This window comes from Oreochromis aureus, linkage group 9 (assembly GCF_013358895.1).
Source record: "Oreochromis aureus strain Israel breed Guangdong linkage group 9, ZZ_aureus, whole genome shotgun sequence".
NCBI classification, from domain to species: Eukaryota; Metazoa; Chordata; class Actinopteri; order Cichliformes; family Cichlidae; genus Oreochromis; species Oreochromis aureus.
Genome location: NC_052950.1, coordinates 675005 through 697503, shown reverse-complemented (window position 1 = coordinate 697503; position 22499 = coordinate 675005). Strand labels below are relative to the sequence as shown.

At 42.3% G+C, this 22499-nt stretch overlaps 1 protein-coding gene across 1 annotated transcript in view; it reads left to right on the top strand.

The window, feature by feature from the left end:
- The first annotated feature begins 3381 nt into the window (after positions 1-3381).
- Positions 3382-22499, top strand: part of tgfbr1b (transforming growth factor, beta receptor 1 b) — a 44482-nt gene continuing 25364 nt past the window's right edge. Inside the window, exon 1 of the mRNA XM_031748207.2 lies at positions 3382-3485. Coding sequence (XP_031604067.1) covers positions 3422-3485 — 64 coding nt within the window. The 5' untranslated portion in view covers positions 3382-3421. The remainder of the gene's footprint in view (positions 3486-22499) is intronic.

Below are 22499 nucleotides of genomic sequence, written 5' to 3'. Positions count from 1 at the left end.
AGAAGGTTTTTCAGTATGGGAGTGACCGAAGCAGTCTTGAATAAGGAGGGAACGATACCGGTGGTGAGTGAAGAGTGGACGATAGCAGAGATGAGTGGGAGTAAGGAAGAGAGGCAGGATTTCACAAGCCCTGTGGGCACAGGGTCAAGATGACATGTGGCAGGCTTTGATTTACATATAACCTCAGAAATATCAGATAAATCTGTAAGATGAAAAGTGGAAAATGGCTCAAAATAGAGAAAAGGTTCTGGAGAGGGGGTAGACACAACATTTGAACCGAGTTGCTGGTGAATGTTATTAATTTTTGTAGTCCACAACAGCATCAAGGAGTTACAGGTCTCAGAGGAATAGAAGTGTGGTGGTAAAGCGTTGGGGGGTTGAATTAGTTTGTTGAGAACCGAAAACAAAATCCTTGCGTTACCCTCATAAGAACTGATAATACCTGAGCAGAAACTGTATTCTGAAGTACATGGTATTTGTAGATTTCTGCATCAACATGTTGATGCAGTTAAACCAGATTTCTTCTATCCAATATACCATTTTGTGCACTGTTACTATGGTGTGGTTCTTCCTTATTGATGTTTATACCTTGGGCTCCTGACGATCCCAGATTCTCTGATATTGGCCTAGTGACAGTTTAGTTATTCTTATTAATAAACTGTAAGAAGGGTTACAAGTGCAACAGATGTTTTGTCAAAGTGTGTCTTCATTCTCATCTGAGCACCTACAAGCTCATTACAAACAAGTGTGGCATGGCACTTTGCAGTCACTCTTGGGCCATGGTACATCATTTCACCATAAACCACCCATGATGAGGTGCTTCCCTTAAGTTTTCAAATAGAGGACTAAAAAGAATGATCAAAAAAGTTAAGCTAAGGAGCACGTGTGGAGAGCTCCAGACAGGGAGAGTATGGTCTGATCAGATCAGACCAAAGTTGATGCCATAGTACACACAACGTTCAAAAGGCACTGCATATCACCCCAAAACACCGCACCAACGACATCATGGTGTGGGGCTGTTTTTCAGCATGCGCCCTGGCACACTTTATATAACTAAAGGAATGATAAATAGAAAAATGTACCAAGACATTCTTGATAAAAATGTCTTGCCATCTACTAAGAGGATACAGACAAAATGAGGGTGGATGCTTCAGCAAGAAAATGGGCAGGAGCCTGTCTCAGACACAATAGGGTGACTAAAACTTTAAGTTTTAGTCCGTAAAAAGTGACCAAAACATTACCGTCCACTGTGCACTCTGCGTGGGAAGCAAACTTCTTTTTACAGCGAAAAATTAAACTTCAAATCTGAGTGAGCACTGAGCACGCTGCCACGGGAATGTGACATTCACAGAGAAACCCCCGGATCCTCCCACTGACATGACTGCTGTGGGCAAACCTCCACCCACCCCACTCCTGCTAAACAGGTGACAATAGATTTAAGAGCGACAGGACTCAAAGCTGCTGAATCTTTGATTTTATTTATTCTTTGCTGTGTTTTACTTGCATCTATTTGAAAGAGTGAGTGTAAACACAAAACATTATTTTATTTCATATGCTGGAACATGCAGACAATAAGTTTAAATGTTAAACAAATTTCTTTAAGTCAAAGACTGTTGCATATAATTAAATTTTTGTTTGATACAACGTGCATGAAGTCAAAAGATTAAAATGCATCAAAAAGTTTTAAAAAGAGACTTTTTCATTTGATTACGTTTTATATGATTTATTATGCAGAAAAAATAGAATTGTGCTGAAAGGTCTATTGCTTTATTACATATTCAGGTTGTGTATCATGTTCAAGTAATAAAGTAACTAATTACTTTTTGAAAATAAGTAATCAGTAAAGTAACAGGATTACTTTCTTGGAGAAGTAATGAACAATTAGTAACTTATTACTATTTTCAAGTAACTTGACCAACACTGTGTACCAGTAGCAGTCCGTTTATCATTTACTTCAGTTTTCTTTGATTTGTTTTTTAAGTTTTGCCATATTTGATTTTAATAGTAAAAAACAATTTTTTTTTTTACAAAATTGATGGAATAGCAACAAATGCCATCTTTTCTGACATAAAACTGTTTGTCAATAATGTCACATTTTGAAGTCCATAACGGCATTTCCTGTCTGCTTCTCCAGATGTAAGCACCAATCAAAGAAAAAACACTCTCAACTCTGTGAAGCTGACCAGTTTCTCTTTGCTGTCATACTAGATGTTTTGTATGTAATCAAATTTTCTACATATTTTGCAGATACTGTAGGTTGGATGTGTTTTGAAATTCCGATTAAATTTTTTAAAATTAATTGTGTTTGCTGTTTTTATACTACTACTACTACTACTGCTAATAATAATAAACTTTACCCAGGAAACTATAACCTTTGATAAGCATTAAGCTGCAATTTTGACTGCAGCTGTTGAAGCTATGGCTGCGTTGCTGGGGCCAGCACTCAGCTTTATTATGTATGCTGTCTTCATTGCTCTGTTATCAGCAGCTGTTTGTAGCCTGGACATAGTTTTACTTTACCGTGTTCTTATTGCTCATTCTGGTAACTACAAACAAGTTATTTAGGAGCTGTTAAAGCCATTTAGAAAGTCCAAGCAAATGATTAACAGCATATTTAGATGCACATTTATACATACACAGATTATGAAATGAGGGTTTATAGGTGTTATTTCATTTTGTAATTCATGGCTAATTCAGGTATTTACTAGTTGTTAATTAAGTATTTTTATGAAGTGAGTGAACCAACTGAGAGTTCAAAGCATTTACAAACCTTAAAATGCAAAAAAGCCTTCCCTATCTTCATAACAGAAGAAGCACAAAGGGATACAGGACATACAAATATTTGATGTGTGATGCAAACATAACTCACTATTTATAGAAAACAGAAATGTATGTCAGACCAGAACCTGAGTTTGCAGAAGGGTTTGAAAGAGAGAGACTACGGACTTACAGAGTATTTACTCTGTGGAACCAGCTTCCAGCTTGGATTCAGGAGACAGACACTATCTCTACTTTTAAGATTTGGCTTCAAACTTTCTTTTTTGCTAAAGCATATAGTTAGGGCATATATCATAGGGCATATATCATATATCACATATCCCCTGTGTAAGACTTATTATTCTATTCTCTAAGAATAGTTTGGTTTCTATTAGAAATATACGAACACGGTGTAGTACTGAAGTAATATGAATGTAACTAAATTATAACATTCTTTGTTAATGCAGTGAACACGGTTTGTTTACAGGCGCGTTACAGTTGCTCTAGTGGGCGGGGTGTCGCACGTTCCTTGGCCAATCAGCTCGCTCTGCTCCTGAGCAGGTCCTGGCCAGGCGGGCTCGTTGCTCCGTCAGCCTATCAGCGGCCGTCTTCTTCTGCGCAGGGAGAAGTTAGCAGTCGAGTGGCAGTCTGGTTCACAGCCACGATGGGTGCAGTACGGCTTTTTGTGGTCGTCCTTCTTTTTGGGACAAGGATACAAGAAAATAATGGTAAGTGGCCTGAAATGAACACAGTAGATGTGCGTTTGTTGGTGTTCTCGTGTATTTGTCGAAACTTGCACTCTTGGTTCGACTCGCTTCCCTTAGAAGTGCTCTTTGTTCAAGAACCCCCAAGAAGCGGGTTGTGTCTAACTAAAATGGCGTAGGGTCTGCGGCCAGTCTGCTGCTGTCTGCCTGATGAATGTTTATAGTCTGGGGGAAAAGGACAAAGGCAGCAACAAGTCACACGGCGCTGAGACGGTTCGGCGTGCTAAGCTCGTTTTTGGTCACCCGTTCCGATCCTGCTTTGGACCAGCACCGGACCGTCTGAAGGAACAGTCCGAGTGTGGCTGAGAGAAAGTTGGCCGCATCACGGATGGATGTTTGCTTTTTGTCAAACATTAATTGAAATTGGGAACAAACATTTTTCCTGCTGGGATTTATGTAAATATCTGTATTTACCATTTCTTATCTCAAACGCGTTGTTAGTGTTCTGGTCAGGACTCATCTTGAGGAGCATTAATAACCTTTGATCTCAGTCTGATAAATAATTCCGTTATTCTACGTTAATAAATGCTTAAAGAGTAACTTGCTGGTTGACTTCAGTAGTTTTCTGCCTGACGAGCAGACGCTAGCCTGTTAGCTTCTGTCAGACATTAGTTGAGCGCTGCTGTAACTTTCAAGAAGAAATTCATTTAAATAAATGCTGAAGTCGCTGCTGCGTAAATGCCAGAGCTGCATCGTTTCACTGCATGTTTGCAGCAGCGTAGTTGGCTACAGTAGAAGTGTTTAAGGAAACGCAGCTTTGAAGTAGCCAGCACGATTAGTGACGAGGGCAGGCGCGTGCACTGCTGCTCGCGCTCGCGAGTGTTGAGCCCCGATTTTTATTAGTTTTTCATTAAAAAAACATCGTGGTCGCTAAAACCAGCGCTGACTGTTACAGGTGAAGGCTTTTCTTAAAGGTACAAGCAGCCTTCACCTGCATTTTTATTTTTTGCGCTTCATTGTGTGACATTCCTTTGTGTATACAGAGAGGCTGGTGATGAGTGGGGAAGCGTGATTTCAGCTGGCATATACAAAGAGGTCATTAAAGCCCCCCCGTGGGGTCCTCATATACTCTGCTGCTGCTTCAGTTGCAGGCTGGATGTTACACTGATATGTTGGCTCAGGGATACAAACAAAGGGGAGGCACTTCTGCTCTTTGTTCAGCAGGAGGCTTGTCATGGTCCATGTTCGGAGCAACACCAGTCCTTCTTTCGTTTGTTATCCTCACATTAACAACAAGTCTGATTTTAATTGGACCACGAGTGGCTGTGTGCTACAGTTTAGACTGCATGAGAGCATCTTCACTGCCACCTCTGTGCCACGTTGCTGTTCAGCACCACACCCATGCAGCTCCCACTCCTGCTTCAGCAGCATCCGCACACAGCTGAGCACAGGCAGCAAGCTAAATTGGATGGTGTCACTAGCACTCATCATCCTCCACCCTAACGGGCTGGAGGTGATGTTCTGTCACTCAGAAAAACCTTCTTCCCTCCCATCTTCCTCCTCCATTTTTAGCACAGTAAGAAATGAAAATCGTGAAATATTTTAAGATGTAGAAACCGATCACCTACAGAGTATTCCACGTACACACTACTACATGCAGAATTCAAAGTATATACATGTTTGCAAATGTTTAAATGCAGCAGATGAGCTGGAAATGATACACGAAGCAGTGTCATTCAAGAGCTGTTTTTTTGTTTCCTAATGTTAAAGTGTTGCTAGAAGAGTGGACAGTGGGCACATACCTGGTTTGGAGAGTGAGGCATGTTACTGTGACAGTCTGTGTACCACATGCACACCACTATAGTGACACGATCTTTGTGAACCACCATGTTTGAAGGCTTGAGTTTGGCAGAAAATCGTAGCAAAACATGCAAAACCAGATATGACAAGAGGCGTCAAAGAATTGTTGTGAGCACTGCCAGCTGAAGCTAACATGTCACATGTCCTCCACGCTCAGTGGAGTAGACGAGGGTGGGTGATGTTCAAGTAATTATTGAAAAGTGTTTTTCCTTAAAGCAGTGGCCACACTGTCAGATGGTTACACTGGGCAGAGTGGTAGGAAGCTAACTTTGAACAAACACAGCAACAAACATTGAGCTGAATGAGAGGAGAGCCTTTTCCCATAATGCTGTTTGATGAATCCTTCAATAACAGCCAGGACGGGCTGTTTGTTAGTGACCCAGTGGTCATGGGATTTTGTTCCACCAGTGGCAGCTCTGCTTCCTCTTTGATGGAGGGTTGAACAGATGTTTTTGTTAGAAACAGTAAAAATCGACACAGGCGGTCAGTTGCTGTTTTTTGCGAATGGTTGTGTTGCTCATGCTTCACTGTTGGGTGTTTATACAACATGTTATTGTTGTGGAGGTTTTTCTGGGCACCGCGTTCTCCCACCGTCAGGACTAGCAGTGGAGGAATGCCAGGCATGTGGGTGACCCCAGACACCCGTTGTCCTTGCCTAAAGAACCACAACTAATTTGAGTGGTCGTAGCCACACGAGCAGCCGTTGGCAACAATGTGTTAATGAATAACCCTCGATCACTGACGGAGAGGCTGCTGTGTTTCTGAGTGAAAGCTTCAGTCTGGCTGAGGACGACGTCTAGTGTATGATGTCAGGGCTGAAGCTGCTGGTTATTGTAGTGATCGATTATTAATGAGTAATAAAAAGAGAAAATCACAGTATTTTTAACTGCACACATCTGTCAACAATAACCAAAGCGTCTGTTTGTATTTACTTTGCATACTAAAGTTTGATTTGTTTAAAGAAAACATTCTGTTAAATACAAAAATAAATAATCTCAAGTCCAGTCAAATAAAGTAAGCTCTACATGCAGTCTAAACAAAGTCATGAAACACAACAGACTCTGTCTCCTTGGAAGGCTTTCTTCTATTAATAGGAGCCAAAAGAGTTCAGACAATATTGTATCTGTGTGTTTTTGTGCGTGAGCGTGTCTGTGGGACTGTGGGACTGTGGGACTGTGAGGCTGTGAGACTGTGGGTGAGGCTGTGGGTGAGTCTGTGAGGCTGTGGGTGAGTCTGTGAGGCTGTGGGTGAGTCTGTGGGACTGTGAGTCTGTGGGACTGTGGGTGAGGCTGTGAGGCTGTGAGGCTGTGGGTGAGTCTGTGAGGCTGTGGGTGAGTCTGTGGGACTGTGGGTCTGTGCCCATTTTGCTTAACACGGTTCGTGACTGAGAGACATGACCTGGACGTGTCTGTGTGGTGGTCACAATGAGAGCTTTTCCAGTTCTCCAGATACTAAGGAAAGGAGCTTCGTTGCTTCCTTTAGCAGAGGATACTCTTTACTCTTTGCCATCCTGTGTGAGTGTAGAGGGGAAGATGCTGTGTTGTATTCCATGCATTCATTTCATGCCATAACCTGACCTCTGAACATCACACAGCTGGGATAAAAGCCACTTATTGTTCAGGTCAATATCTAAGCTCCAGATTAGGATGTATATTAACTGATAAAGGTGTGAAGAAGGTTCTGCGTGCTTTAGTGAGTCCTTTTTACTTCAGTACAGTTCAGCTGGGACGCGTGATGATTGGAGGGAAGTTTACATCAGTCAGGGAGGAGGAGCCGAGTTACACTGGATCACAGCAAATATAAGAACATCATTTTCTATGCTGTGATCCAGTGTTTACTGTGTGAGGCAAATGATAGTGATGATGTGATAAACTGATAGTAAACACCGTCTGAGTGTTGGCAGCTGTTTCTGTCTGTAAGCTAGTTCATGTCATAAAACAGTCTGTGTGGACCAGCTGACCGGTCACATGACATTATCTACAGTCAGGTCATGAGCATCCCAGTTAAGGTTGGGCGATATGTACATTTTTTCCAGCGGACAATCATTGGTCCAATAAACGATGATATGTTTGTGACATTTTGATGGGCGGAGCCTTGTAATCATACACAGACTGATTTGCACATTTAGAATTTACACGTTTTGTTTGGAGGGGATATTTGATCTTCTTTTCTTGTTTGTTTCAGTATTAATGTAGCTCCTGTTTGGATTATTCATTTATTTGAGATAAAAGACTTAATGTTACGTCTGGGATTTTTTAATGTTCGCTGGCTGCAACATTTAGATTTTTAACTTACTTTTTGTTGAATTTTGTATCTGTTGTTTGGTCGAGTGTGTCAGACATAAACACGGTTAGAGTGGAAAAACAAAGCTAGTGTCTCTTTGTTTCCCTCCCTATCATTGTGGTTTTTAATTTCAATGTTTTTGTTGTTTTCTGAACACAGGCTGCTGCCGTTCGTTCTGCTCTGAGTTTCAGTAAATGAATCGCTGCATTTGTTTGCAGCTGGAAGATGGTCCTGTTAATACAGCTCTATTGTTTTTTGCGTTGACTCCTCTTAGCTTCCACCAACATTATTAGCAAGCGTACTCATGGGCAGATAAATAAATCGCTCTTGTAAAAGCGATGGGTGAAAGGCTCAGCCTGTCGTTGAAGGTCGATATATTCATCCAGCCTTAATCTCAGTCAGTGTTACTGTGCATGAACGTGCGCAGTGCCTTTTAGTTGTAATAGCACATTGTAACGATTTTCTTTTCCAATATAAATATTTATTGCACTTATTAACTGCACATCAACTTAGTAACAGTTGAGACTGAACATAAAAACAAAAAATAAACATAAAAACAACAAATGTCTCACATTTTGTGGTTGCGGCAAAATGTTGTGCTGCTTGAAATTCCGTCTCCACCATTGCTCGACACTGCGTGTATAGAGCAGGTAGTGCAACAATAGAAAAATAGTTGCGGGACGGCACTGTGTAGCGTTTGTCTAGGGTGTTGATCATTTTCCTAAATCCCTCGTTTTGCACAGTGTTGATGGGAGCCATATCTTTGGTCAGGTGATAAGTGATAGCCTCCGTAATTTCTTTGTGCCTGCGGGAGTTCGACGTGTATGGGGAAGCGTTAATAAGATTCCCGTTATTGATGTTTGGGTGGTTGACCGGGACGGATTTTCTCCTGTCACTTTCTCGTGTTCTCCGTTGTTTTTTTCCTGCCAATTTGAGCATCACACGGCACAGCTTCTGTATCACGTGGTATAAGGCTCCGCCCTTGTCATTTGTTGAGCAGGAAGAGGGAGCGCGATTAATCGTGCAGCCCTACATCACGCTCTCCTCTTTTTTGTGCAATGTCCACGCTGTGGACTGCACCGCTGTTTCCCTCGTCCTCCGACACAGGTACTGAAGTCAGCTGACCGTAGCGAGGGTGCGAGAACTAATAAGTGGGATCAATAGGCAGGCAGACTAATGATTCTAAGGAACCAGACTACTAGGGCTGTTCGATATAACGATATATAGCGTTTGATGATATGAAGACATCTTGTTTCATTTTACGCTATCGTTTGTTTCGTGGTGTTGCAAAACAAACTGTTCACAGCATTATTTTTTCATGGTTTTGATGGTCACTGTAGAATTTCTTAAAGTTCTGTCTTTGTCTTATATTTAATATAACCACACTACAGACGGACAAGCGGCTGTTTTTGTGCGTTGTCATTAGCAACAACGATGGTAAAACCATCACATGGCTCCGCCGTCCGCTTGTTTATTTTCCACATAAACCTTTCACAATAAAGCTGAGGACCATGTTGAGATTTTTCAAAATAAACTGAATTACGTGAAATAGTATGCAGTGTGTTTACGGATGAGAAGCTAAAAAGAGCCGTCAGGTGCTAAAAAATAAACCTTAGAACATGTGTTTCCCCGCAGCACGCCGTGTAATAAGTACTCACAAAGAAAATTGCGGCCGTTTCAACTTAAGTAACACTCGACTCCAGGTAAACAACGCCCAGCTGAAAACACTTCACGCAACTCGAGCTGCCTGAAATTCACAGAATTTACAGAAAAAGTAACATTTTTGTGATAAATATCGTTGTCGGGACGATAAATGTCTTATATCAGGATGTGAGAGTTTGGTCATATCGCACAGCCCTATGGACTACTACTGGGTTCTCTACAAGAACAGGTTCTGGATTCCCGTCCCTAACCAGGACTGACAGCATGTGGTGTTCTGCAGTAAACTGGACTAACCAACAGCAGAACCCTTTGGGTAAGTTATTGGTATGTTTGTAAGTCGATCAATAGTTAATGTCCTTAGCTAGCTAAGTAAGATGAGCAGTTGGCTGGCGTTGGTGTTGGTTAGCTAGTCTGTGCACATAAATGAGTAAAACCTGACTAAAGAATCCCTCTGAGCTGTAGTTCAGACATCAACTGTGCTGCTCTGACTGAACTGAGGGATGTTCAGACCTGCAGCTGAGATGGGTTATGGGAAATGTACACTAACGTTGCCGTTACAGTACCTTTACTATAGTACAGTATAGTATTCAACTAAGAGCAACAGGCTGGACTCTACTTCAGATCTTGTGTAGAGCTGATTATTAAATAAGTGCAAACAGCAGCATGTTTGTGTGTATCTGCGCATGTGTAAGGACAGTAAGCCGTCATTATTGGAGGATTTGATGCAGAAGAAGAAAATGTCGTCACAGTATTCTTCACTCACTGCCTGCCTGTAAAATCAGTGACATTTTCCAGCTGGTATGTCGGTTTGTTGTAACACACCTGATTGAAGTAAAAGAACCAGGATTAAAACAGCAAAGCACAGTGTTTCTGTGCTGTAACCAAGAATCTGTGTTTCCACTGACTCGTTACAGTTACTTATAGTTGTTTTCTTTGTGTGTTTCAGTCTTCTGATGTTTGTGTCATGAGTGCTCTCTTAGTGGGTCAGCAGGACATCTGGAAAGGGAGCAAGTTTCTCCAAACCTCTGGATGCAGGAATGGTCTCCGTCACTAGTTGTTCTCCAGGGTGGATGTATCTGTGGATAATAATGTGGACTCTGGGTCCTGTACTTAAATAAAGGATAAATTGTACATCTATGAAACCTGCTGCTGCTGTTTTTATTGAAAGTGTCCATGTTAGCCGGCTGTAGAGGGCTCTGTGAGAGAAATGGATCTAAAACTGTTTAAACCTTCAGTTTTAGATCATCCTCAGTCTGATGTTATAATCTGAAAGGACTGCTGATTTAATTTCCAGAACATTCTGAGTTGTGACCCTGGGCTTCTGTGGAGTGTGCAGCTGATGCCATCTGTCTACGGTGGGATAAGAAGAACTCAGGAGAGCCGAATGTTAGACCATGACAGTAACATAATCTAATCTAATCCAGCCAACAAGTTAAGATCAGGAGCCACAGAGTGACGTTACGTGTTGTATCGAAGTGTAACATGTTCAGACGTGAGTCTTTGTAGTTCGAGTGACGTCATTGGATTTATCTTCATTTAATGAGTCACATTAAACCCATCTGCTGATGGTTTGAAAACTGCAGCAGCCACATAAATGTATCCAGCAGGGCGGGCGGCTGCGCAGCGACTGCACCTCAGGTCACTACTGCGCAGACAACATAGCAGCTCCAACAAACAGGAAAGTTTGGCTTCATTTTTGCACCATGGGAGGAAGTGAGGTGGTGTCTTCTGTGTGTTACACAGTCATTGATTCACACAGTGTGTGTTGTCATGTAGGACGGGGCCAGAGCAGCAGAGCAGACGCTTCAGTCTGAGCTGTGAGTCAGCGGCTTCAGACGCCGGGCCCGCCGTGGCCTCCATTAAATGGCTCCAGGTCTCCCCGCCTCTTCAGCCAGGCCTACTTTCACTCACTCGCTCTGTGGCTCTGTCTGTGAGAGTGATGTAACCATTGTCAGTCCCCCACTTTGTTATATCTAAGATTGAGTTTAGATTTTTGTATTTAACTTGTAATTTCTCTGCCTAACCAGAGGGGGAGCTAGTGCTTTAATGACTCATTGAATAACTCGAATATTTAAAAAAAAAATAAATGTAGACCCCAGTTTTTTGCTTCGATGCTTCACCAGTGGGGCGTGTTAGGTGAAGCAAGTGTTTGAGCAGCACTGTGACTGCAGTAGAAACGTGTCTTTGTTTTTAGTAAAAAGACTGATGACAGCAGTGAAGATGATATTTCCATCGTTTGCAGGAGTTTGTTACACACACTGTAACAAGTAAAGATACAGAGCTGTGACCAAGAAGGTGAACTCAGGTGGAAGAAAACACATTTCCTAGCATCCATCAGCAGCGCCTGTTCCTGTCACTGTTTCCACTGTAACAGCTGGAGGGAGGGCTCGCTCACATCACCTGTTTAACTTCCACACAACTTTATTCCTTTGTTATACTGGCTGCAAACAGTTTTACAGCATAAACATTATTACATGATCTTAAAACAGAGACACCTAAACAGTAAGTGCTGACCTTATAGGCTGAGTCTCAAAGCCTGTAGCTGAGAGAAGCACCTTATATTGTTGTTTCACTGAGTTTTTTATTTAAAGCATGTTTTAAATGCAGCAGGAGTTTTTTATGAACAGTGTGTTAAGTGCAGCTGTGCCTTGCATTGTTGGGAATATGCATATAATAATTTGGTGATTTAGAAAATGTATAAATGGTGTTCTGCTCTATTCTAACATGCTGCTGCGTCTCTGTAACACTGATGGAAGCTCAGATACTAGAACACACACACACACACACACACACACACACACACACACACACACACACACACACACACACACACACCTCCTGTTCAGTCATTACATTTGATGACATCTGTGACACTAATGAGGATCCTTCTGTATGGAGACATGCAACCTGTAGATTAGTGTGATGCTGGGAAACCCTGGGCTTAGTTAGATGTGAGCTGATCATTACTAGAATAAAAATAAGTCAGACTGTCACATAAAGACTCCCAAACTCACAACAGACGGCTGCTGTTTGGAATACAGATGTTCAAAAACTAAACAGATGGTCTGACATCAGTCTGCAGGATCTATGAACAGCGCCAACACCCTCCCTTTCCTTCCTCCTTAAACATTTTTAATATTAGTTTGAATTCAGGATTAACAGTTTGGACAAGTATGACACACTCGGCCATCAGAACATAAAGACCCCATGATATAACCTGTGAGACGGTCAGCGGGGCTATGAAGGCTGTGTGCCGGGAGGCGAGCACTGTCGGCGGTCACATCACATCGTGCAAGGAAGCGACAGCTCAGACAACATCAGAGCACTTTTGCAAACAGGCCCCATCTTGACAGATGTAGCCGGGGACACCCCTCCATGTGACTCCTGCTGGCTACTTCCTGTGCTGGTGCTTGATATCAGTAACACGGCTCCTCAGAGAGCCTTGTCCTGTGCTCGCCTGTATTCCAGCTGGTGACAGGAGGTCTTGTGGTCTGGACTTCTGTTGCCTTCTTGTCTCCGAGGTGGTGGAGCTGCAGTTTGTCTGCAGGGTGAACAGCTGAAGTTATTGCTCAGTTATTTCTTTGAAATATGTGCACCCATTCCTCACCCCCCACAAATAGATCTACTGTATTCGGACTGCACATTCGCTGCTCTGCTTTTCAATCAGAGCCACGACGTGGTTAATAATTAGCATTATGGTAAAGAGCACAATATGAAAGTCTACCAAATCCCACAGAGCCCTTGTTCATGGTTGTCAGATTCACAGAATTAAGAACTGTGCAGGTTTCACTTTTGTACAAGCTGCAGCATGAATGTGATGCAGTGGTGTGCATGCTGCAGTGTGTATACTATGCAGCCCTATATATAAATGAGAGGGTCCACCAAGCATGGCAACAACAAGAACAGTCTCATCCTGTGTAGCTGTTGAAGTCGTGGTTAGCAGGCTGTTGTTGATCACGGGCTCCACCTTTTCCTTCTGAAAAGTCTGAGGCAGAGCAGCTGACTGGCTGCTGGCTCTCTAACCTTCAGCACCTTTAGCATAGGCTGCTCAATATTTATGAGCGCAGGGCCTCAGACAGACGTACGACCTATTGATTCTCTGTTTAATCATGCAGACTCTGTGGGAACAAGAAGCTGGCTCAGCTTTATGTTGCCTTCTCTGATATGATAGCCGGGTGCTGTGGTTGTTGCAGGTGGTGTTTAAAAATGCATTGTTTGCATAAGGATGTGGCAGCTAATGCCGGGCAGGTTGACCAAGTGTCTGCCTCCAGTGTGATGGAGCATAGGCTGCAGGGAAAACGTGATGTTCTAATCCCTGGGCTACCTTTGCTCTCACCATGCTTTACAAAAATGGGGATTGATCAGACAGAGTGCTGCATCTGTTATAGTGTTTGAATAGCCCAGTGCACAGCTTTGTGTTCCACCTAAACAATAGAGCCATCCACAGAGCAGGTTTCTCATCTGCTTTGTAAAAGGGGGCAGATCCCGCGGCCCCTTTCCCAGCATGCATGCATCCACTCATTCACAGTTATACAGAGATCACAGCTGGTGTGGACAAAGGGCTGGACATAAAGGAGCTGACTGGGTGGATGCGGCAGTGGGCAGGGCCATGACCTTTGGAAATAACTGTGGGAGCTGAGAGGTACCTCTGAAGAAGAGGAATGAAATGAAGATGGGGGTAGGGCAACATGTAGGGGGTGCTCAAAACAAAGCAAGAGCTTGTGTGCTCAATCGAGCGTGAGCTCCACATAATGACAGGTTGACCTAAGAGGAGAAATGACACCTCCTGTCTGCACACGTACTGATTTAAAGTATCACAACGTTGATCATTTGTACATGCTAGCAGGATTTTCATTAAAGAGATCACAAGCTGCACCCAGCTGAAGCCTCCCATCAGACCAGGTGTTGACTAAGGCTCAGACACCAACGTGGACAGCTGGAGACCCCGCGGCTGAGCAGTCATTCCTCTTATATTATACATGCGCCTGAGTGCACACATAGGTGCATTGTAATGGAAATCCTCTGCTGACGAGTCCACAAGACACTATCAGAGCTGAACGTCACATGTAGAAAATATAATATCTACTTAATGAGTAATTTGATATCAACTACTGTTGAGACTCAAGCGTTATGTGATGTAGTGACTCCAAGTTTGAAGGTACATATTAACTTGTATTATATATATATATATATTGCTTCAGCGGTCATAACCTCTATAGGTCAGCACAAACTGTGCTTTGGTGTGTATCTGACGGATGAAAGCCAAACCAGTTCCACACCACTGAAGTTGCACCATTTTTACAAACCAGTTCTGGTTCATCTGTTTCACTCAACGATCCGCTTTCGCCCTTCTCATTCTCTGTCGCCACCATGCTTTTTCCGCCATGTGCGTATGAAAACAAAGGTGCTGCGCATGCGCGTTTTACCCAAATTCTATCGCGATATTTCATTTTCTTATCATTGCCTAACATTGTACCGGTATTACCGTGAACGGTATAATTGGCCCAGCCCTAGTCAGAGGTCAAGTAGAGCTGGGCGATAAAACGATAACGATATATATTGCAAAATAACCTTTTCTCGATAGAAAAATTAAATCATTGTGATAGGCCTCATCTCTCTTGTCCTCTTAAAAAAAAAAAAAAAAAAAAAATAAAGAACAGCCAATCCAAATTAAGTAGCGCAGAGCCGAACCAATCACAGCCGCAGCGTCACGTCACGTGACTTGTTACGTACAGCACAAGCGCCAAGGCGCACGTGTGTATTTGTTTTTGCAGCCGTGCAGCCCGGGTAATGAAGGAAATGAGTTTGCCGACTAGAGAAAAATCAACCGAGAGCGTGGCGAAGGTTACGAAAAAAAAAAACAGATGATGGTTCCAATGCCGGAGAGCTTGTCGAACGGAAGGGCCACAGAAGTTCCGTAGTGTGAAGGTATTTCGGCTATTTCAAGTCTGACAAAAAACAGAGTAGCGCGCACTGTAAACTGTGCCGAAAGCAAGTCTGGAAATACAATAAAGCGGTGCATGCTCAATCTCTGACTGAAAGCGCTAATTCGTCATTCAGCTTTTGTCAGACTAAAGTCACTGTTAAAACTGTTTGAAAAGCTAAGCTATACAACAAGGAGAGATTGAGAATTTCCTTTTAGTTCTCAGTTTATTTGATATTGACAAAAGTTAGTCAATTTTGTCTGTTCTTCTGTAAAACAAACTAAGATTTATTTTTAGAATTAATATTTTGTTTCTAAGTGGAATTGACAATTTAGTCTGTTTGTTTGTTCTGTTTTGAAACTTAAACGCTTTAGCGGCTGCCTTTTGTGTAGTTTGCAATATTTGCCTTTATTTATCTGAAAAAGTCTCATGTTCCTTAAGTACATCGACCCTGTTGAACTTATTATGGGAAATAAATATTTAAATCAAAACAAGCTGCTGATTATTTCACATTTTACTTGTGAGCAACGGCACATTTAAATCTTACAAATATAGTTATTTGGCTTATATCGTGATATATATCGTTATCGCCTGAAATGAAAAAAACATATCGTGATATGAAAAAATCTTATATCGCCCAGCTCTAAGGTCAAGTTTTCTGAAACATTTCACCTAGGATCTTCACAGAATCCCGGCCTCTTGGACGAGTTCAGCTTGCTTTACGCGGCGCCTCCCCATCACGACACCACGCTTGAATCCACAGATGTTTGTAGAGGCGTCTGCATGCCCAGGTGCTGGATGTTATACACCTGTGGAAGTGACTGGAATAACTGGATCCAATCATTTGGTTGGGTTAGTGAATACTTTTGGTCGTGTAGAAAGCAATATTCTGTTCAGCCACGCCCCCAGGCCTAACGCCGTTAACCTGACTCAGCATCTGCCCAGCACACACCGAGGATCACGCCCAGCCTTTATCTGTCCCTGCCCTCTTCTTCTCAAACACTTTAATATTTAGACTTCTGTTACTGTCAGCCACTGGACCTGTTCCAGTCAACCCACTGCTTCCAGACTGGGAGTCCATGTGAGGACAGATTACCCAATAGGTTTGTTATCCTGGTCACTGCTTTCAGATGTTTTCCATCATACTTACCTGCACATGTCCTTATCATATGTGCAGTCCCTCATATGTGTCTTTGCATATGTTACACTGAGTGATGTACTGAACAGTTGTAAAGGGATTTCCTGTCATTGCTATGCAGTGCATTTCCTCATCCTGAGTCCCAGCAAACTTGAGCTTCTTGTGTTTGGAGCTGAGAGCTTCATTAAAGAGGCTGGTTGTTATTTCTGATCAAACATTTAGCTTGGAATAGTTCAAAGGTCATCTATGGCTCCTGGACCACTTCCTGTCATTTACTTAGGAGGTTAGAAGTAGAGATGGCGCCGTACCACTTTTTTATGTCCGACACTGATATCATAAATTTGGATATCTACCGATACCGATATGAATCCGATACAGTCTATTTTATAATCAATAAAGCTGTTTTAATTTCTGCATTTTGTACAAGTTCATACTAACATTGTAACACTAAAGCTGTTCTATTACACCTGCATGCCAAAAATACACTGTAGCCAAATACTTCAGTTCAGTAATGCTGATCTTTGTATTGAAACTTTTAGCAGAACTATTTAAAGTGATATTCAAAAAGTCATTTAAAATGCAGATTTTAAAAACTCGTTGGTTGAAAAAGAGAGTGCATTATCAGCACAAACTAATGTTTATAGTCTGTGGAGCCTTTTATACTTACAGCTGAGCATAAACAGACACCCAGAGTAGAAATCAGTGAAATGCAAACATGACACTCAGTGTGAGCTGTTTCTATCACATTTAACCTCAGACTGAAGTTTGTGTCATTTCTGTCCAAACTCAACCCTTTAAAGCCTGAACCATGAAATAATGGCCCGAAAATTCAATTTTACAAAAATAGTGTTTATTTCACCTTCTTTTGTTTAATTTTTTATAATTGTTTACAAAATAAATCACATTTACATTTCCATATATGACATTTAATTTGTATCATATTTGCTTATCTGGTTTTTTTTTTTTTTTACTTGGTTAAAAATGTGTTGTGCAGTTTATTTAGGTTTGTCATGGGGAAGTTCACACTGATGATGTTACCGTCCCAAAAACACTGTATGTGTCAAATATGATACAGTAGGAGTTCAGGGGTTAACACAAGTATGAAAAAAAAGTGTTTTCATAGTTTGTTTTTTCAAGCCATGAAACTGTTTATCCTGTAACAGTTTTTCAAAGTAAAACCTCGAAGCAATGACAGCGCACAGACGTCCCAGCTCCGTGTATCGGCTGTTAAGCTTAACATAGGAATGTTTTACTTCTCTGGCATTTCGGAGATGAAATGCTGGTTTGGCATCCTTTCAGTTCACACGCCACAGCCGCCCTATCACGTGACCCATACTGCTCCGACGTGCTGAGGTCACTACCTGGGTTACGCCATGTCACAGGTTTTGTGAGGTGCTTTAATGATATTTAATGGATCGGGTTACATTTTTCATCTCTCCCTAATATCCAATCCAGTAATTTAGGGCAGGATCGGACCCATACCGATACTGTATATGGGATCGATCCATCGCTAGTTAAACGGGGAGAAAAGGGGATGTAATAATGAAGAGAGCATGTGGATAAACATGGCCTGGGCCTGACTGCTGACAGGGGGCTTTGTATTTGTATTGTTCCTCTGCTGCCTGCATACTACGTGTTGTTTCATGGAGCCACCTCCAGTAGATACTGCACTTCATTCCTGTCATTTAAGTGTATGTAGGCACACAATGTGAAGCTTGTTGGGCCTCATGCAAGGTGAGATTGATCAATGTTTGCTTTATCTGAGCTGTCTCTGTGTGCTTTCCACAACCAGCTGGGTCTGAAACTCTACAGGTTGTTTCAGGTCAGGTTACCACTTGAACTATACTGCTGTTTTCCTCTGTTATACTATATTAATGTATTCACTTTAATATTTGGTGTAGCTGTGAACAGCTAAAACTGTAAACAGGCTTTGGTGACAAATGTTCCAAAGAATCCAAAGTGAGATTGTTTCTGTGGAAAATGCACTCAGGCAGCAAAAAGCTGGGTATGGACAGACTTAGTTATTATTTTCATGGAGGTGCTGGTGCTGATACTTTGTGCTTATTACTGCTGTATATATTTATACACTTTAACTTCAATGTAGTTGGATTTAGTGCTAACACACACACACACACACACACACACACACACACACACACAGAGATGAGAGCAGAGATGTGGCTGTAAATAAAAGCCAGCTGACAGCAGTGACTCACACAGCTCGTCTGTCCCTGCAGACACAGACACTGAGCGGTGTTACTCAGGTGTGTCTCACATGTCTAGACAAAACAACGGAAATGTTACTGCGCCACATACTTTGAGACTTCCGCTTAGAAACCAGAATGGAAACAGAAAGCGTGGCATGCTGATGCAGACACAGATTAAAGCGAACCTCTGTGCTCTGTGTTGTTTGTGTTGTTGGGTCGCCACATTCCTATTGTTCTGTTTTTTTATGAGCGGGTTCATATCAGGTCAAAAATCAAGGCTTTGTTTGAGATACAGTGAGGCAATAAAAGAAACAGTCATCGTCTAGAATTTTAAGATTTTACATGAAAGGACATAAAGAAATCTGTTTAGCAGGTTTTAAAGTTTGTTTTCAACCCAAAATAAAGCAAAAGCAGTGGTGTGTGGAAAAACTACACTTCATCAATGAATGAATAATACCAGTGACTAAAGATTACCTCAGCTAATCACTTCTTGTATGACTTTATTAGTTTTCCATATGGTGGTGTGTTACATTATGAATGATGCACGCTGTTGGAACATTTATAACAACCACTTCAATAACTGTTCATGTACACACACATACATATATGCACACTCTGCCTTTGTATCATCTGCTCATCTATAACACTCCTCACTCAGCTGCTTAATTATTCAGAGCACTTACCTAAGGATGGATTCTGTTGCTTTAACACAACCAGCCATATATTTCTGAGCTGTATAAGGATAACACACACACACACACACAGTGTGTGTTACTAGTAACCACTGCTACTAGCTTGAAGCTCGAGGGATCGTTTAGCAGCCTCCCTTACATTAAGCACATTGCATGTTGTTGCTGTTGCTGTTGTGGTGGTGTGTGCAGAGGTGATTAAAATGCTTTGACCTGCGGCTTCAGCATCTTCTACTGCTTAAAGAATATCCACTAAACAACACATGTGTTGGTATTTACAAGTCCTTATTAGTTTAATGAAGTTTTGAAGATGGTGTTTAAAACCAAAACCAAAAGAACAAATGTTTCAGTGCATCTGGGACTGGGAATATTGTCATAGTGGGAAGAATCAGGAAGGAAGAAGGGAATATTTGGAAAGAAAACACCAAGCAAAGCTGTGTGAGGGGGGCCAGCACATCGATCAGTCCTGGTGAAGAAGGCAGCTGTTATTGACTGTCCTGCACAGTGCCCCAGCTTGAATCCCAGTACGATAATCATTTTGTAGTTTTTGTGAAGTAATTTGTGTGTGTGTGCAACGTAACACACAACAAAAGCATGTAAAATGAAACCAGCATTTCTGGCTGTGGCTCAGGAGCAGGGTGAAGGTATCCTTGGCAGAGGTGGTGAAGCCCGAGTTGGTCCTGATGTGTTTAGTGGGGTGTGGAAATGTTTGATAGAAAGCACTTCATTCTAGGAACAGGTGCTTAAATGAGCGAGACGTGCTGTGTAAGATGCTTCATGTAGAAAAGCCCGTTCATGAATGGCTGTGTCAGTCTGATAGCACGTGCCTGTGGTGTGTGTGTGTGTGTGGAAAAGACTTTTCTCTGTGGGAGCTGCCGGTGAAGATTCTGCTCGACTCCTCTGATCAACCTAAATGACATGCCTCAGTGGGTCCACAGGAAACCACAATCCACTACAGTCCACCCAACCAAGGAATCCACACCTAGCTTGGCCGTGATGATCTTCCACACTCGTTTTTCCCCTGAAAGCAGCCACTGATTAAAACCTGCTTTTTGGACCGTTTATGTTTGTTACTGCTGCCATGTTGCTAGGCTACAGAGTGCTCTGTGAGTGTGTCCATATGGAAAACTAGTTAGAACTAACATTTATATCATCCTCAGTCTTGCACTTAATTAACCCTTCATTTAATGAGCTGTCAGTTACAGTAAAACCAACAGCAGAGACCATTAAAACCGGAGAAGCTGGGTGTGTGTGTGTGTGTGTGTGTGTGTGTGTGTGTGTGTGTGTGTGTGTGTGTGTGTGTGTGTGTTCATCGTCACATCCCAGAGGAGTTTGTAGTTCTCTGCGTCACTGCTGGTTCTCATAACTCCCATTCTTTAGAAATGTTGGTTTCTGTAGAAGTGCCCACACTGACATATTACTTCTGTAGAAGTGGAGGAAGTTCTCCATCATATTGGCAAATAGGGACGTTTCAGACTGAATTATGCAATGTCAGCATTCATGACCATTGATGGCATTGCTGTTTCTTATGTACTGTTTCAGATTTTCCTGATCATGTATCAGGAGTTACTCATTGCAGGTATTTGGTATCAGCATTTGTCGGCCTGCTGATGCCCATTTGGGCCATAATGCCAACAAATAATCATTCTCAGCCATGCATATATCATGTTCCAACACTGGTATTAATGTTGGTTAGCTCTGATGAGTAGTGTAACATACTGATGAGTAGTGTTGGGCGATCGTGGCTCAAGAGTTGGCAGTTCGTCTTGTAATCGGAAGGTTGCCGGTTCGAGCCCCGGCTCGGACAGTCTCGGTCGTTGTGTCCTTGGCCAAGACACTTCACCCGTTGCCTACTGGTGGTGGTCAGAGGGCCCGGTGGCGCCAGTGTCCGGCAGCCTCACCTCTGTCAGTGCGCCCCAGGGCAGCTGTGGCTACAATGTAGCTTGCCATCACCAGTGTGTGAATGTGTGCGTGAATGGGTGAATGACTGACTGTAGTGTAAAGCGCTTTGGGGTCCTTAGGGACTGAGTAAGAATGCTATACAAATACAGGCCATTTACCATTTACCATAAAGCTGAGTGTAAAAGACCTGAATGAGATACTTATTTAATGAAAGCTTCTTCTTAATCACGGCCCAGTGAAGGTTTCTGAAGCTCGTACTGAGAAAGGTTCATTAGCTGCAGCTTATCCACACATTTCTCTTTGGTGACATCTGGTGGACAAACTATGAAGCGCAGCCTGAACCTACAGATGAAAATGAACTGCTTCATTGTGATTGCCCACTCGAGAGCTGAGTTGGCAGCTCCTGTTTAATATCATGTGATGACTCTATCAGGCTATTGTTGTGGTGCGTTTGTGTCTTTGATGAATAAATGGTAAATGGACTGATTCTTATGTGGCGTGTTCTCCCTCTGCCTGCGTGCATGCTCTTCGGGTACTCCGGCTACCTCTCACGGTCCAAACACATGTAGATAGATAGATAGATAGATAGATAGATAGGGCTTAGGTTAACTGTCCATAGATGTGATCCAAGTCAACTTTATTTAGACAGACAGTGAACAGAGAGACTTTAAACTCAGATTCTTTACTTACGTTTGCGTCTTCAATTTACACAAACTTGTTGCTTTAAGCTAATGGGGTATTGTTGTGACCCTGCTCGGCAGGCGTGTGGCGTGGACACCTAGGTTTTGTCAACATGGTGACGTAGGATAACATAGTCAAAGAGACTTTATTTATCCCCAAGGTGTTAAGGTGTCTGCCAGGAGGCTGAGGGGCAGCACTGCCAGTATTTTCTGTCTTTTATTTATTCCTCTTTTTCTACCAGTTAGCACATACATGCTAATATATATGGTAAATTAAAATTCTTATATAGCGCTTTTTTACTCTGAGCACTCAAAGCACTTTATACAACTAATTCATTCACCCAATCACACAAGCACTTTTTCTAAGCTCTTAAGTGCTCTATCTAACTAGAGATGGACCGATCCGATATTACGTATCGGTATCGGTCCGATACTGACCTACATTACTGGATCGGATATCGGCGAGAAATAAAAAATGTAATCCGATCCATTAAATATCAAAAAAACACCTCACAAAACTTGCGACACGGCGTAACTCGGCTCATAACCGTAGCACGTCGAGCAGTGTGCTCACGTGATAGAGCAGCTGTATAGCCTCGCTACCAAACCAGCATTTCATCTCCAAGGAAGTTATCCCAGAGAGAAGTAAAGCAAGTGTGTAAGTTCATCTCTGAATGTTTGTAAAGCGTTCCC